The sequence below is a fragment of the Alligator sinensis genome, unplaced genomic scaffold (genome assembly GCF_000455745.1).
Source record: "Alligator sinensis unplaced genomic scaffold, ASM45574v1 scaffold222_1, whole genome shotgun sequence".
NCBI lineage: Eukaryota > Metazoa > Chordata > Crocodylia > Alligatoridae > Alligator > Alligator sinensis.
This window is the reverse complement of record NW_005841912.1, coordinates 3,965,448-3,978,082: the sequence shown is the minus strand read 5'-3', so window position 1 is coordinate 3,978,082 and position 12,635 is coordinate 3,965,448. Positions and strand designations below refer to the sequence as shown.

At 43.0% G+C, this 12,635-nt stretch overlaps 1 protein-coding gene across 1 annotated transcript in view; it reads left to right on the top strand.

The window, feature by feature from the left end:
• Window positions 1–3,347: 3,347 nt before the first annotated feature.
• MOB1B (MOB kinase activator 1B) overlaps window positions 3,348–12,635 on the top strand; it is a 27,801-nt gene continuing 18,513 nt past the window's right edge. The window contains exons 1-2 of the mRNA XM_006018787.3: window positions 3,348–3,597; window positions 9,634–9,727. Of these exons, the coding sequence (XP_006018849.2) occupies window positions 3,363–3,597; window positions 9,634–9,727 (329 nt within the window). The 5' untranslated portion in view covers window positions 3,348–3,362. The remainder of the gene's footprint in view (window positions 3,598–9,633; window positions 9,728–12,635) is intronic.

The following is a 12,635-nucleotide window of genomic DNA, read 5'->3' as shown; positions in this document are numbered from 1 at the left end:
TAGGGAAATTAATTTAAAACAGTATTCCACCAAGTGTAACCACAAGAAGAAAGGGAAATGTTTAACAGATACGTCAAACTTAGAACTTGAATAGGCAATGTGGAGAAATCTGAATGATTATTAGAAGAAAATACAACTAAAGGAAAGAAAATAAAATTTGCTTTACGACTTGTTCATACATCATAAAACAGTAAAGAAAAGGACACCCTACACACCCCTCTATTTTTTTTTTCCTAAGTTGCCTCTACTGGCCAAAGTTGGGGATGATGAGAAATGTTTATGGTCCTTTATAAAAGGTTGACACTTGCTATTTTAAGGAAGAAAGCTGTAGCTTTACAAAAAAAAGAAAGGAATTGGAGATCACCACCCTTTTGCGGCTTAGAAGCTCAAGACATGGTATTAAGTTAATGTTCAGATATCCAAGGGGTTGCCCCCCTTTCCTTGAAGGTATTGTTTTACATTCAACAGAATTTAAGAAACTGATGAGTAATTTCCAATTTTAGTAATTTTCTTTGTCTCCAGCCCTTGTTTAGTTTTAGTTGAGACTTGATGACTCAATAGGCAGTTTTATCATAGGCTTGGTACATAACATTAAGTTTTCTCTTGTGAAACATTTTAGAAATATAATTCTCTTTGTTGCACTCTTGATGTACAAAATCTTCTCATCTTATTTTTAAAAATCCTAGTTTTAACAAGTGTGTAATCTCAGGTGTGCTGTGTGTGTGTGTTTCTCTTCTGCTTTGGGTTGTAGAGGGCTGTGATGGGAAAAATCAAGTCAATAGAAACACTTCTTTACAATATAGTCAAACAGGCTGTTGATGGATACTATGTTTTTCTAGGTTTAATTTGGACTACAGCCGTCACTATATACACATGGACATCTGTAGTCCAAATTAAAATTGACTTCTGTCTGAATTAACTAATCCCAATTGAATGAGGATTAAAGTCAGTGCAGACTAGGGCCCTCTGAACTAGGTAATTTAAACTGTATTAATTAACATGTATATATGGTGTTGCTTTTAGGAAAAACAGTCCTTAGGAACTGCCAGATGAGCATTACAAATATCAGTCCTGGAAAGGGAAACTCAGTTGGTTTTTGCAACATAATAAAGGCTATGAGGCACAAAGATAACACCTTCATAAAGTCAAATGTGCCAACAACACCTTACAGTGACTAAGTATCAGTATCCTGACTGCTCCCAGTCCCACCCAAGCATACAGGTTCTGGTCTGTGAAGAAGGGAACTAGCCCCCTTGGGCCCTCCCCCTCTCTACCCCGGACTACACATTGGCTGAGATGGTCATTAACACTGGAGTCAATTGCACCCATTATGGCTTCTGGAACAGTAGATCCGCAACAATGTAGCAGTGCTTAAACAAGCTTATTGTTGCCTCCTGATTGCTTCCAACCACAAGTGCACATCAACCCATACACAGGCTGCAAATTGGGTCAGTTAAGGGGCTGATGGTCAATGCTTATTTATTAACCCTTGAAATTTGATTTGGAGTGTGTGATGCAAGTTGGTTAATATGGTCTAGAACAAGGGTTTTCAACTTTTTTTACTAAGTGTACCCCTGGCAACTCCCTTTTTAATAAGTGTACCCCGGCAGGGGTGGTGCATGGCTGGACAGTGGCAGGGGGGAGGGGTGGCGAGCAGCCAGACAATGAGCTGGGGGCAAGGGGGTGGCGAGCAGCGGCAGCACGGCACCTGTGCGGACTGTGGAAGGGCACCGCTGCTCTTGCCCTGCCCTGGCCCTGTTCCTGTGAGGCAGTGGCACTCTGTCCCTGCCCGCCCCTGCGTACCCCCTGAGACCTTTCAAAGAACTCCTGGTTTAGAAAATGGTGAGCACATCTACAAATAGCCAGAGTGTCCAAGTTCATCCCCATGTTCATAGTGCAATTCCATTGTTGTGTCTCCTGGAACATGCATACCTGCATCCATACATGACTGTTTTATACCATTAGAAATCTTTTTAAAATGAAACACTGCAAAAATGACACGTGATGTCAAGAGGAGGTGGCCTTTTTGTCTCTTAAAATTCCTTGACTACTTCATTTAACAACTCCCTCTCCCCAGCGCTCACTTACATTTTGATCTTCCAATTTCAACAGATCTATTAGCAGTTGACTCACTCATTTTAGGCTCCATATACTGGCTCATTCAATGAAACCTACTTCTGCAGATACCTGAAGCCTTACATCCAATACATGTTTTAGATAATTTGGAAATGTAATGTTATCTTTTTACTATTAAAACTTAAGCACATTTTCTTAGTTTGCTTCAAGTTTTTTTCATAAGGTCCTGTTTATTCAGCAGCATATACATACCCAGTTCAGCATGTTTAAAAACTATTTTTAATTATCCGAACAGAAATGTCTATTTAATTTGACCTTGAATTTAGTGTAAAGTAGAAACAGGAAAAAAGTGCCCAAAATTTTCTACCTATAATTCCTTTCAAACAACTCTTATGAATATTTTCATCAAATGTAACTTGTAGGCTCAAAGAAGATACAAAATCCAGAGGGAAATCACAGAAGAAGCCCTTGAAAATAGGGATTTGGAATGGAAGGATCAGGTCTACCATAACTATAACACTTCACCAACATCACTATGCTTATGTATATATTGAAAACAATATTAACCCAAACTGGTCATTTCTAACGTACATTTGGAGTTGCCGTACATTTAGATTCCAGCTAAACCTGTGTGAGATGCATCTTTTTAAGTAAGATTGAGATTGAAATGGGCTGACAATGTGCTAATATGACCAGTACATTGTTTTAATTGTCTGAGGACCCAGAGGACTATATCTTTATGAAAAAGCAGCTGCTTACTTTTAGGGAATTAATAGTAACCTTTTACACTATCAAAAAAACTGAGTGGAAAGCACTGCTGGCTGCCTACATTCAGATTTATTTTTGCCAAAGTAGTACAATTTCATCCCTCTTGAAAGACAGCAGTTTAAAAGTGATGGGTTTATCTTTTCTTCTTTGTCTCGTCAGCTACAACCTAACCTGTCTCATAGGTTACTTGGGGAGGTGGGAGATAATTTTATTGTGCCACTCTCCTGTCTCTGAAATGTAGTCCTCCTGATTCCAGTAAATCACTTTTTTTTTTTCCTGTTGATTGACCCAGTTTACTGTGCAGTGAGTGGGAGTATGTATTATATTCCCTGCTGTCCAGCTGGTAGTATAATACTGTGAGAGGAGAATGCATTTTGAGTTTCAACTAATTGTTTAATAGAAACCAACAAGTCAAGATGTCTGTAATTTATATCTCTGATTTTTGTAAACATCCTTCTTAATCTAAATAAAAATTTGGTGGGAAGAGAAGTGTTAATCACTTAGTGCTATGCTAATTTATGAGTTCTCTAGCCTTCCTTCAGTTTCTGTTAAGTTCTCTAAAACTTTTTCTCCCTCTATTTCACAGTGGTAGTCGCTCTTCTAAAACATTTAAACCAAAGAAAAACATTCCAGAGGGGTCTCACCAGTATGAGCTACTAAAACATGCAGAAGCCACGCTTGGAAGTGGTAATCTCCGGATGGCCGTCATGCTGCCAGAGGGGGAAGACTTAAATGAATGGGTTGCAGTTAACAGTAAGTCACTTGATCTTTTCCTGTGGGAGTTGGACAGCAAATGTGGCCTAGTCATGAACAAGGACACCTGCATGTTGGGTTTTTCTTCATGCACAACCATGTGTTGTACTGCAATTAAAAGAGCAAAAGATGGTATAATTTAGAGAATTCACAGCAACTAAATGTCTCAAAATAAATAACTCCCTGCTATGTATGTTGAAAATAGAAGTTTTTCCCAAACAAATCACTGCTTTTTGTGGTTAAAACCAAAGTATTTGTTCATAAACTATGTGAGCTCTGAAGGGGAAATGCCAGTGCTGTATTTAGCAAATAGCCGGTAAGGTGCCACCTTAGTGTGACTTCAGTCCTTTGGGGTGTTTGTACACATGCTCTGGGAGTGGTGCTTTAATTAGAGTGGCTCTGAGAGCTGCTCTAATTAAAGCACCCTGAGCATCTTGTGTATCAGCATCCCTGCACTTTAAAATGGCAGCGGGGGCACTTTTATCTAAAGCTCATTTGACAAGTTTTAGATAAAGTGCTCTCGCTGCCATTTTGAAGTGCAGGAAGGTTGATGCACGAGATGTGGGAGGTGGCTGGAGCGCAGCAATTGCCACGTTCCAGCAGACTTGATAAATTGAGTCTGCTCCAATGAGCTGGAATTCCCCCTGCTCATGTATAGGTACCCTTAGATTCCAGCTAAACCTGTTTTACTCAACAGCATGGTTATATCTTTCTATTATACCCCAGGGGATTATGCAAAGAAAAATTCAAAATTACTCACCGAGCCCCAGGGACGGCAGATCAGGTCAGACCAAGCTGGCTTTGAGCCAGCATATGTGGTTTGTGGCACTGCAGGCAGGAGCTGCGTGCCATCGGGCCGGGTGGGCTTAATGCCTCTATGTGGGGCTTCCAGCATTCCAGCGGGAAGCCACACATGGAGGCACGAAATTATGTGCCATCAGGCCAGGCTGTCTCCGTGCCTCCACATGTGGCTTCCTGCTGGAATGCTAGGAGACCCATGTGGAGGCACAGAGCTGGCCAGCCCGGCCCAATGGCATACGGCTCCTACCTGCTGTGCCATGAGCCTCATGTGCACAGAGCCAGCCTGGTTTGGGTTGAAGGCATGCACTAGTGGGCCATCCAGGACTCGGCCGGAGCTGTGGGCCATCGGGGGGCTCTGCATGCCACAGCCATGAGCACCCCAAAGGCCTGCTGCTGCTGTTGCCACCATTGGCAGCAGGGGCTGTGCACCTTGGGGAAGGGGAGGGGGGGAAAGGAAGGGGTGCATGTGGTGGGAGGCCCATGCCCACCCCACGTGCAGCCACAGACCACCCCCTGCAGGCAGGAGCTCCTCTTCCCACTTACCAGCTGTCTAGTTGTGTGCCACTGTGCTCAGTGCCTCCACATGGCACAGAGCCCACCCAGGTTAAATTATGCAAAATTATGCAATTTTGCATGGTCATATATGTTATGCGCAAAATTGCATGGGTGCATAATTGTATAATTTCCCGGGGGTGTATTTCTGTGGTGAGTTTAAATCTTTGTTTGGATGAGTAGTTAGGGCCAAGTCTAAAACAGATGTTAAAATTGCAAACAGATATGTGGAAAAGCTTTCTGTCTTCCCCTAAGAAATGTGCAGGTGTTTCTTTACAGCATTTCCAATATTACTCTCTTGTTCCCCATGCTGAGCTGTTAGCCTATGCTTTGGTAACTTTTTGATTTGATTATTCTAACTTCCTCCTTTCTGTTTCTCCTGTTTGTCTCTTCTGAGCCAGTCTGGGCAAAACAGAGACACCCAAATGTATCAACTGTCTTCTTTGTGCCACCCCTCTTGGTCCCCAGAGCTTTCACACAACAGGCTGCCAGTGGTTGATGACTGAATCGGTCTCCTACATTGGAAGTCTGATTTTTTTTTTTTTTTTTATTGCTGTTTTTGCCTATCATAATAGTACTGTAAATTCTCCTTGTTCTGAATGCAGAGTAGGGAGTGAGTTCGTCTTAGCTTGAGAGACCCAAACAAAGGAAGATGAGGAAGCCAGGAACTGCCGTGCCAACTGTGACTACTGGTACATCCTGCCTGATGTTGCATTTTACAATAAGCTAGAGGAAAATGGGGACTGCCCAAATTAGAGAAGTGTGGAATAAGCTTTTACCAGAGGATTTTTCTTTTTTATTTATAAGTGTCTGGGCTTTTTGTCTAATGCACTGAAGCTCTTCTAATGACATTGTGGATGTTCTTGTTATCTATACAGATATCTAGCCTCCTTTCTGCATCTTGATATATTTGGTCTTAGTTGCACGGGTCAATTGCTATTTTTATATGGCTTTCACCTTCCAAATTTGTTGACGATCCCACAAAATACGTGTTTTCATAAAACACTCGTAAAGGATTGGGGAAGTCCTATGTATACAGCAGTTGTGAAAGCTCTCATGGGAACGTGGTGTTTGCATTTTCATAGGTAATAAAGATAGCAAACTGGTACAGATATTATGCAAATGTGTTGTCAAAAGTCACAGTTATACATCTGGGAATAGAACCCAAGAACCTTGCTTCTGTGTCTTTTGGCTGTACTTTTTGGTGCCTTAAAGTTTGTGTGTCATCTCTCCCAGCTATATATTTCATCCAATAAAAAATATCATGTTCTTGTAGTGGTGTAGTAGGTCCTGGATCATTTGTATCTGAGTGGCTGGCATCCTGCTTGGCTCACAGCAGGTTGCTGAATTAAGGACAAGCTGCTTAATTTGCAGCTTTTCTTTTGTAGGGTGCTGTTTTTCCACTCAGCTAGAGTGGTCCCACGTTGCTGGTAAGAGAAGCAGTACCCTTTGAAATTAAAAGCCACAGCAAACATCTGAAGCAGCTCAGCAGTCCTGCTCAGTTGTCTGTTGTGGCCCTGTGTTCCCCCAGATGTTTTGCAGGGAGATTAGGAATTTAACACTTTGAAGTATCCAGGTTCTACTGTACAAGTGAAACAAATCGCTGTATTGTATCTTTAACCCTGAATGAAAGGGAGTTAATGTAACAACATGTTTTACTGTATTTGAACATGCATATATAAGACCTACATCATAATGGCTTATGCCAGTGTCATTTGATACCAGTATAATTGTTACATTTGTCCACCCTCTTCCTTTATTTGGCAGGCAGTGCACATCTTCAACTGGAGAAATTGCTTGTTTTTTAAAAACAAGCACCAAAAAGGGGAAGTGACAGTGCCAAAGAAGAAATGGAATAACATTTTGTTTACTTGTCACACATTGGTAGTTTTGGAGGTTGGGAATTTGTTTCATGGCCTCTTGATACTCAGAATGTAGGCCCAAGCAATGACAGTTATCTTCACAAAGCCCATGTGGTTTCAGATGCATCTGCTTTTAAACAGGCATTGCTGTTTGTGGCTTTTTGGGAGTGGGGTTGGAAAACTTCAGGGCTCTCAAAACTAGAAAGCTCAAAAATGGCTGTAAGCTACAAGAGCTGCACAAGCTTTTTGATATTAAAAGATGCTTTGTTTTCCCAGCAAGTCTTCCCTTTCTGTGACTGCTTTTCCTCAGCATGTCTCACCAATTGTTATTGTTGTGTTTCCAAAGGGAGCCTGCCTATTGTGAAACATAATATGCACCTAAACATGTGATCCATCAGGGTTTTTATTTATTTATTTATTTATTTATTTTCGAGTTGCTTCCTTTTTTGGTGCTTGTTAGTTATACAGCGGCAGTTTGCAGCCAAAGTACAGCATCTGCTGAAAAATAGGAGCAAGAGTTTGTAGGTCATTAAGTTGCCGTGTCGTTTATGGAGCCTAAGGGATCTCTCCTTCCTCTTTTATCAACCCCCTCCTCCCAAACTTCCATCACTCTACGAGGCAATATTTTATCAATCCTTAGATTCTGGGTATGCCAACACTGTTTCTATTGCACAGCTGCTCAAAAGGAACAACCTTTAGAATAAGTGAAGACTGTTGATGTTTGCTGTTGAGCTGTGGAGGGCTTTGCACTGCCTTGTCTCAGCCTCAGTTTTGTATCATTTGTGTCATGATGCTGGACCTGGGAACTTAATATTATATGTGAGCTTAGCAGTATCCTGCTGATAGGACTTGTAGGAATGTAGCATTTTATAACTGACAACTCTAAAAATGTTGCCTTTATAACTAGGGCTGATAGTACAAACATGGCTATCTGAATGCTTCAGAGATTAGTTAGGAGAATATTCAGCCACTTGCACATCCAGAGTGAAGAAGCCTGGTTCTTATTTGAATTTTCATTCAGATACCACATGGCACTAAAGGGCCTCATTTGCCTGTCCCCCCTCAGTGAATGAGGGCAATAGTTGAATATATGGGTTCCATTTCCATAGGGAAATGGTTAATGACAATGGCATTGAATCAGAGACATCACCCAATTAAAATAGACAGTGGAAGGTCATAAATCTCTCATCACTGTTGTTGAATCTGCAAACAGACTGAAACGAGGCAAACTGTGCATCTGTTCATTTGTCAAGGCTCGCTGGGCAGCCAGGAGAGCTAGAAACTTCTGTTCAGCACTGCAGAGCAATTCTAGGTTCAGGAAACTGCAGCAAGACATTGAAGATTACTTTTGAAAGATGGTTTCTATCAGAACCTGTCATAACAGGTGGCACTACTGGCACCCTGGCTGGTCTCCACAATACAAGTGCCATGGCACAAGCTGAATGTTGAGATTAAACTCACTGTCACTGTATGTATGATTCCCTCAGCTGAGGGCCAAGGCCTGTTTGTGGAAAGGCTTGAACTGCTAATGCTGGCTATGCTAGCACTGTTACTGTTAAGAGGGCTTCATACTCAAATGGAATTATCTTAGCAGGTTTCACGAATAATACATTTCCACAGATTTAAAAAAGCTTCTGCTCTTATGGATTTGTACCATTTTGGGCTGGGCTCACCCAGTAGCAGAAAATGTTCTTTTTATCCCAGGAACGGTTATCACTGCTGGAAGAATTCAGTTGCCACTAGTTTAAGATCTGCTCTCTAACATGTATTTTGTCATTAAAGCTTTATCTTTAATTTGGCCTGCGTGTCCTAGTACTCCTCAATATTCCTTTGAGTGATGTTGGAGCACCCTGGGGAGTATCCAGGGCAATCAAGATCAGTCAGTTCAAAGAAAAAGGAAGCTGATTTGTATACATTTTTTTTCCATAGGTAAAGGAAGAAATTGATTAGCTTGGAGTTAGGATACCAAACACAGATTCCTGATTTTTAAAAGGCAGTGTGGATTTAGTGCCCATTGGCTTCATAAGTTACTGCCTGCAGTAAGAACTGCTTAGAGCTTAGCAACTCTGAACATTTTGTTACCTTCTTAGAAGCCTAACTTGTGACTTCTATTTAAAAGTCACATCTAGGATAAATTGAATATCTTATTTCTCCCAGAGCATGTCACAGGACACCACTGGAAAAACAATAAATAAATAAATAAATAAATAAATAAATAAACCAAAGAGCCTGGTTTGTTTTAGGGGAACATACTTTATGGTCTAACTGGAAGTTCTTGATAGAAACCAGAAAAACAAAGCTAATTATATGGCATAGTATTTTAATATAATTTTCACATGTAATGCCTTGGAGTTCTTTGTATGGCATTTATTTTTGGAAAGCATGATCATTTTTATATAAGTTATTTAGGGACTTCAGGGTCAACTAATAGCTAAACAGTTCATTACACTTTGGAGTTTAAACTGAAAAGCTTTAGCTGCTGATTTTAAACATCTATCTTCAACAGAATGAGTGTGGCTTTGAAAATGTAAATATCTCCATTAAAGAGTTGGATGAATAAATAAGAACTTTCCTGGAGTTGTGACTTTTTTCTGCTATATTTGAAATGTCAGTGACTTAGAATAGCTGGGAGTGTGCAAGAAACTCAACACATGGTGGATGTTTTGTTTGTGCCCCACATTGTCTTGATAACAATGAGGATAGGATGTCTCGTTGCATAACCCTGCTCAGCATCCTGTATTTCATAACTGAAAATGCATGAAGCTTGCAGTGTTATTAAATTGCTGCCAAACTGCTAATTAATTGTTTAAATACTTTACAGCTGTGGACTTCTTCAATCAGATCAACATGCTTTATGGAACCATTACAGATTTCTGTACAGAAGAAAGCTGCCCAGTTATGTCTGCTGGCCCAAAGTAAGAATACTTGTTACACGTCACTGAGAGTGCAACTTTTGATATCAATCTCTTTTTGAAAATTTTACACACTGATCAATTCCTTTAATATAAAAAACCTTATGAAGCTGAAGGAAATATGCTTTGCTTGTTATAAGGTAAAAAGAGGGCCTAAAACTTTATGTAGGGGGAATGAAAAGTTCCCTTTGGTCTTTAATATAAAATGTGTTTTTCTTTTTTGTTGGAGACTTCACTGGGAGCATGTATTTCTGATACAGGTGGATAACTCTTAGTCCATAATTGCACTGTTAGAGAAATTGAGAGCTTCTTTCTTAAATGTCCTAAGTAGATATTGAAATTGTAATGAAATATTTTTATAACTGTGTGCATAAAAATCCCTACTCTCAGTTGCTGAAATTTACACCCTTGATTCCTGTCATTTAATACTTTTATCAAATCTCAAGCTGTTTAATGTCTTTCAGAGGGGAAAATACATGAATTACTAATAAACTTTTCCTTTTAGGCCATGTTTATAGAGCCTAAAGAAAATAGCTTTACTTGTTAATCTACCTTTCCCTCCCCTGCCATACATGTCTTCTTTCGTTTAATTTTGTTCTTAAAAATGTCTGAAGTCAACAGTGCAAAATCCTGGACTGCTTGAAATGTAACGGTTTCTTCAGCTTTTTGCTGCAAGCCAGTGAATGGTCAAAGTATACTGTAAAGTGCATGGTATTATACAGAAATACTTCATAAAGTTTGTGTGCGTGCTTGCATGTGTGTAATTTGCCTCTCTATAACTTGCTTCCATATGCAGCATAGACACAGTGGTAATGTATATGGTTAAGTATGAACAAGAAACTATTGTTCGGCCCTACTATTTACCTGCAACCAGGATATATGCACTTAAAGGTCTTAAATTCATGATTAAGATGTAGAAAAGTGCCCAAAGCAATTTTGTTTCCATCAAAAAGGATTGTAATGATGTATAGGAAGATATCTGGCACTAAATTAAGTGTAAAAATGGGACGGGCAAAGGGATCTGTTTAAAAGATCTGTGAAATGCACTATGTCAGGGGTGGCAACCTGTGATCCATGGGCTGGATCCAGAGATGGCAGTGGTTGGGTCCTAGAAACTCTCTGGAACTGAGCTGGGTCATTCTGGCCCCACTGCCAGAAAATGTTTTTGATGCTGGCATTAAGCCTTGAACTGTGACAGGTAGGATGAACACCTCTTTAAAATGCAAAGGCAGGACACATGCTGTGCCCCACCCCCACAGCGACATGGCCAGAGCTGAGTGGGGCAGGGGCGGATGCAGGTTGCAGGCTCAGGGCTTCCCATCTTGCTGCCATTCCCCCAGGAGCTGCACACCGCCTGTGTGCCTCCCTGCCTGCCTGGCAGCCATGGGAGGCACAACTCCATGCTCCCACCGCCCTGGCAGCTGCCGTGCGGGCATGGGGCATGTTGCTGTTGGTGCAGGGCTCCAGGGAAGAGGACAGCAGAGCAGGGAGCCCCAGGCCCACAGCAGACGGCCCTCATCCACCCCGACCCCACACAAATGTGGGGGGCATGTGCACTCAGTATGCCCCCTCCCTGGGGATATAGATTTCGTAGACATTAGGGCTGGAAGGGACCTCAGAAGATCATCAAGTCCAACCCCCTGCCCCAGGGGCAGGAATTCAGCAGGGATCATAGGATCCCAGCAAGATAAGCATCCAAATGGCTCTTGAACGCATTCAAAGTAGGTGGTTGAACCACCTCCGGCGGCAGTCTATTCCAAACTGTGGGGGCTCGGACAGTAAAGAAGTTCTTTGTTATGTCCAGCCTGAAATGGTCATGGAGGAGTTCGTGACCATTCGATCTTGCCATCCCTTGGGGTGCTCTGGTGAATAGACGTTCCCCCAGATCCTGGTGAGCACCCCTGATAAACTTATAGGTGGCCACCAGCTCACCCCTGGGCCTCTGCTCTTCCAGGCTGAAGAGCCCCATAGCTCACAGCCTCTCTTCATAAGGTCTGCTTTCCTGACCTTTGGTCATGTGTTTGGCTCTCTTCTGCACTCTCTCAAGCTTTTCCACATCCTTTTTGAATTGTGGATATGTGGGGAGTCTCCCTCCCACGCACCCCTGGACAAGCTGTCCATGGCTTGGTCTTGCCCCTCGCCCCAGCCCTGAGGCCCCATGCACCACTCTGGCTGGGGAGCGCCCCAAGCCTCTGTCCCACTCCCTTCTTCACTATGGGGGCCTTGATTTTTGCCTCTCCCTCCCCCCCCAACCCCATAAACTTACCTGCAGGCAAGTACTCTCCATACTGTCTGGCTCTTTCCCATCCTTGTGCGTGTGTTTGGGTGTGCACGTGCATATGGCGACCCTGCGTCTTGCTCCTGGCAGCCCCACGCAGTCCTTTCCAGGCTGGAATGCTGCCAGCCTGCAGAGGGAAACCCAGATCCATGCACAATGCTGTGAATCCAGGACAAAGTGTCCCAGAGTCATGCAGCCCAGGACTGGGACTTGATAATCCCATTCTGGGACTGTCCCGCCCAGTTAGGGATGGGTGTTCGCCCTAGCCCAGGGGCGGGCAATTATTATGGGCGGAGGGCCACTTACCCAGTTCTGGCAGGCTGTCGAGGGCCGCATGGGTAGCCTCGCCCCTTGACAGGTGCCCTGGTCACCATCTTGGGACCAATGTCCCAGGGCCAGCACTGGTGGGGCCCAAAGCAGTGCGCAGGCTGGCAGTGGTCTGTGGAGCCGGGCTGGGCTGCACCAGCAGGGAGAGGGGGGAGCTGGCCCGGCTCCATAGAGTGCCTGCTGGCTAGGACCCCGCACTCCTGCCACCCTCCTTTGGGCCCTGCCGGCACTGGTCCCGGGACACTGATGCAGGCCCCATGCTCCCACTGGCTCCCCCACCTACCACACCCAGTGGCCCCCCCAAAC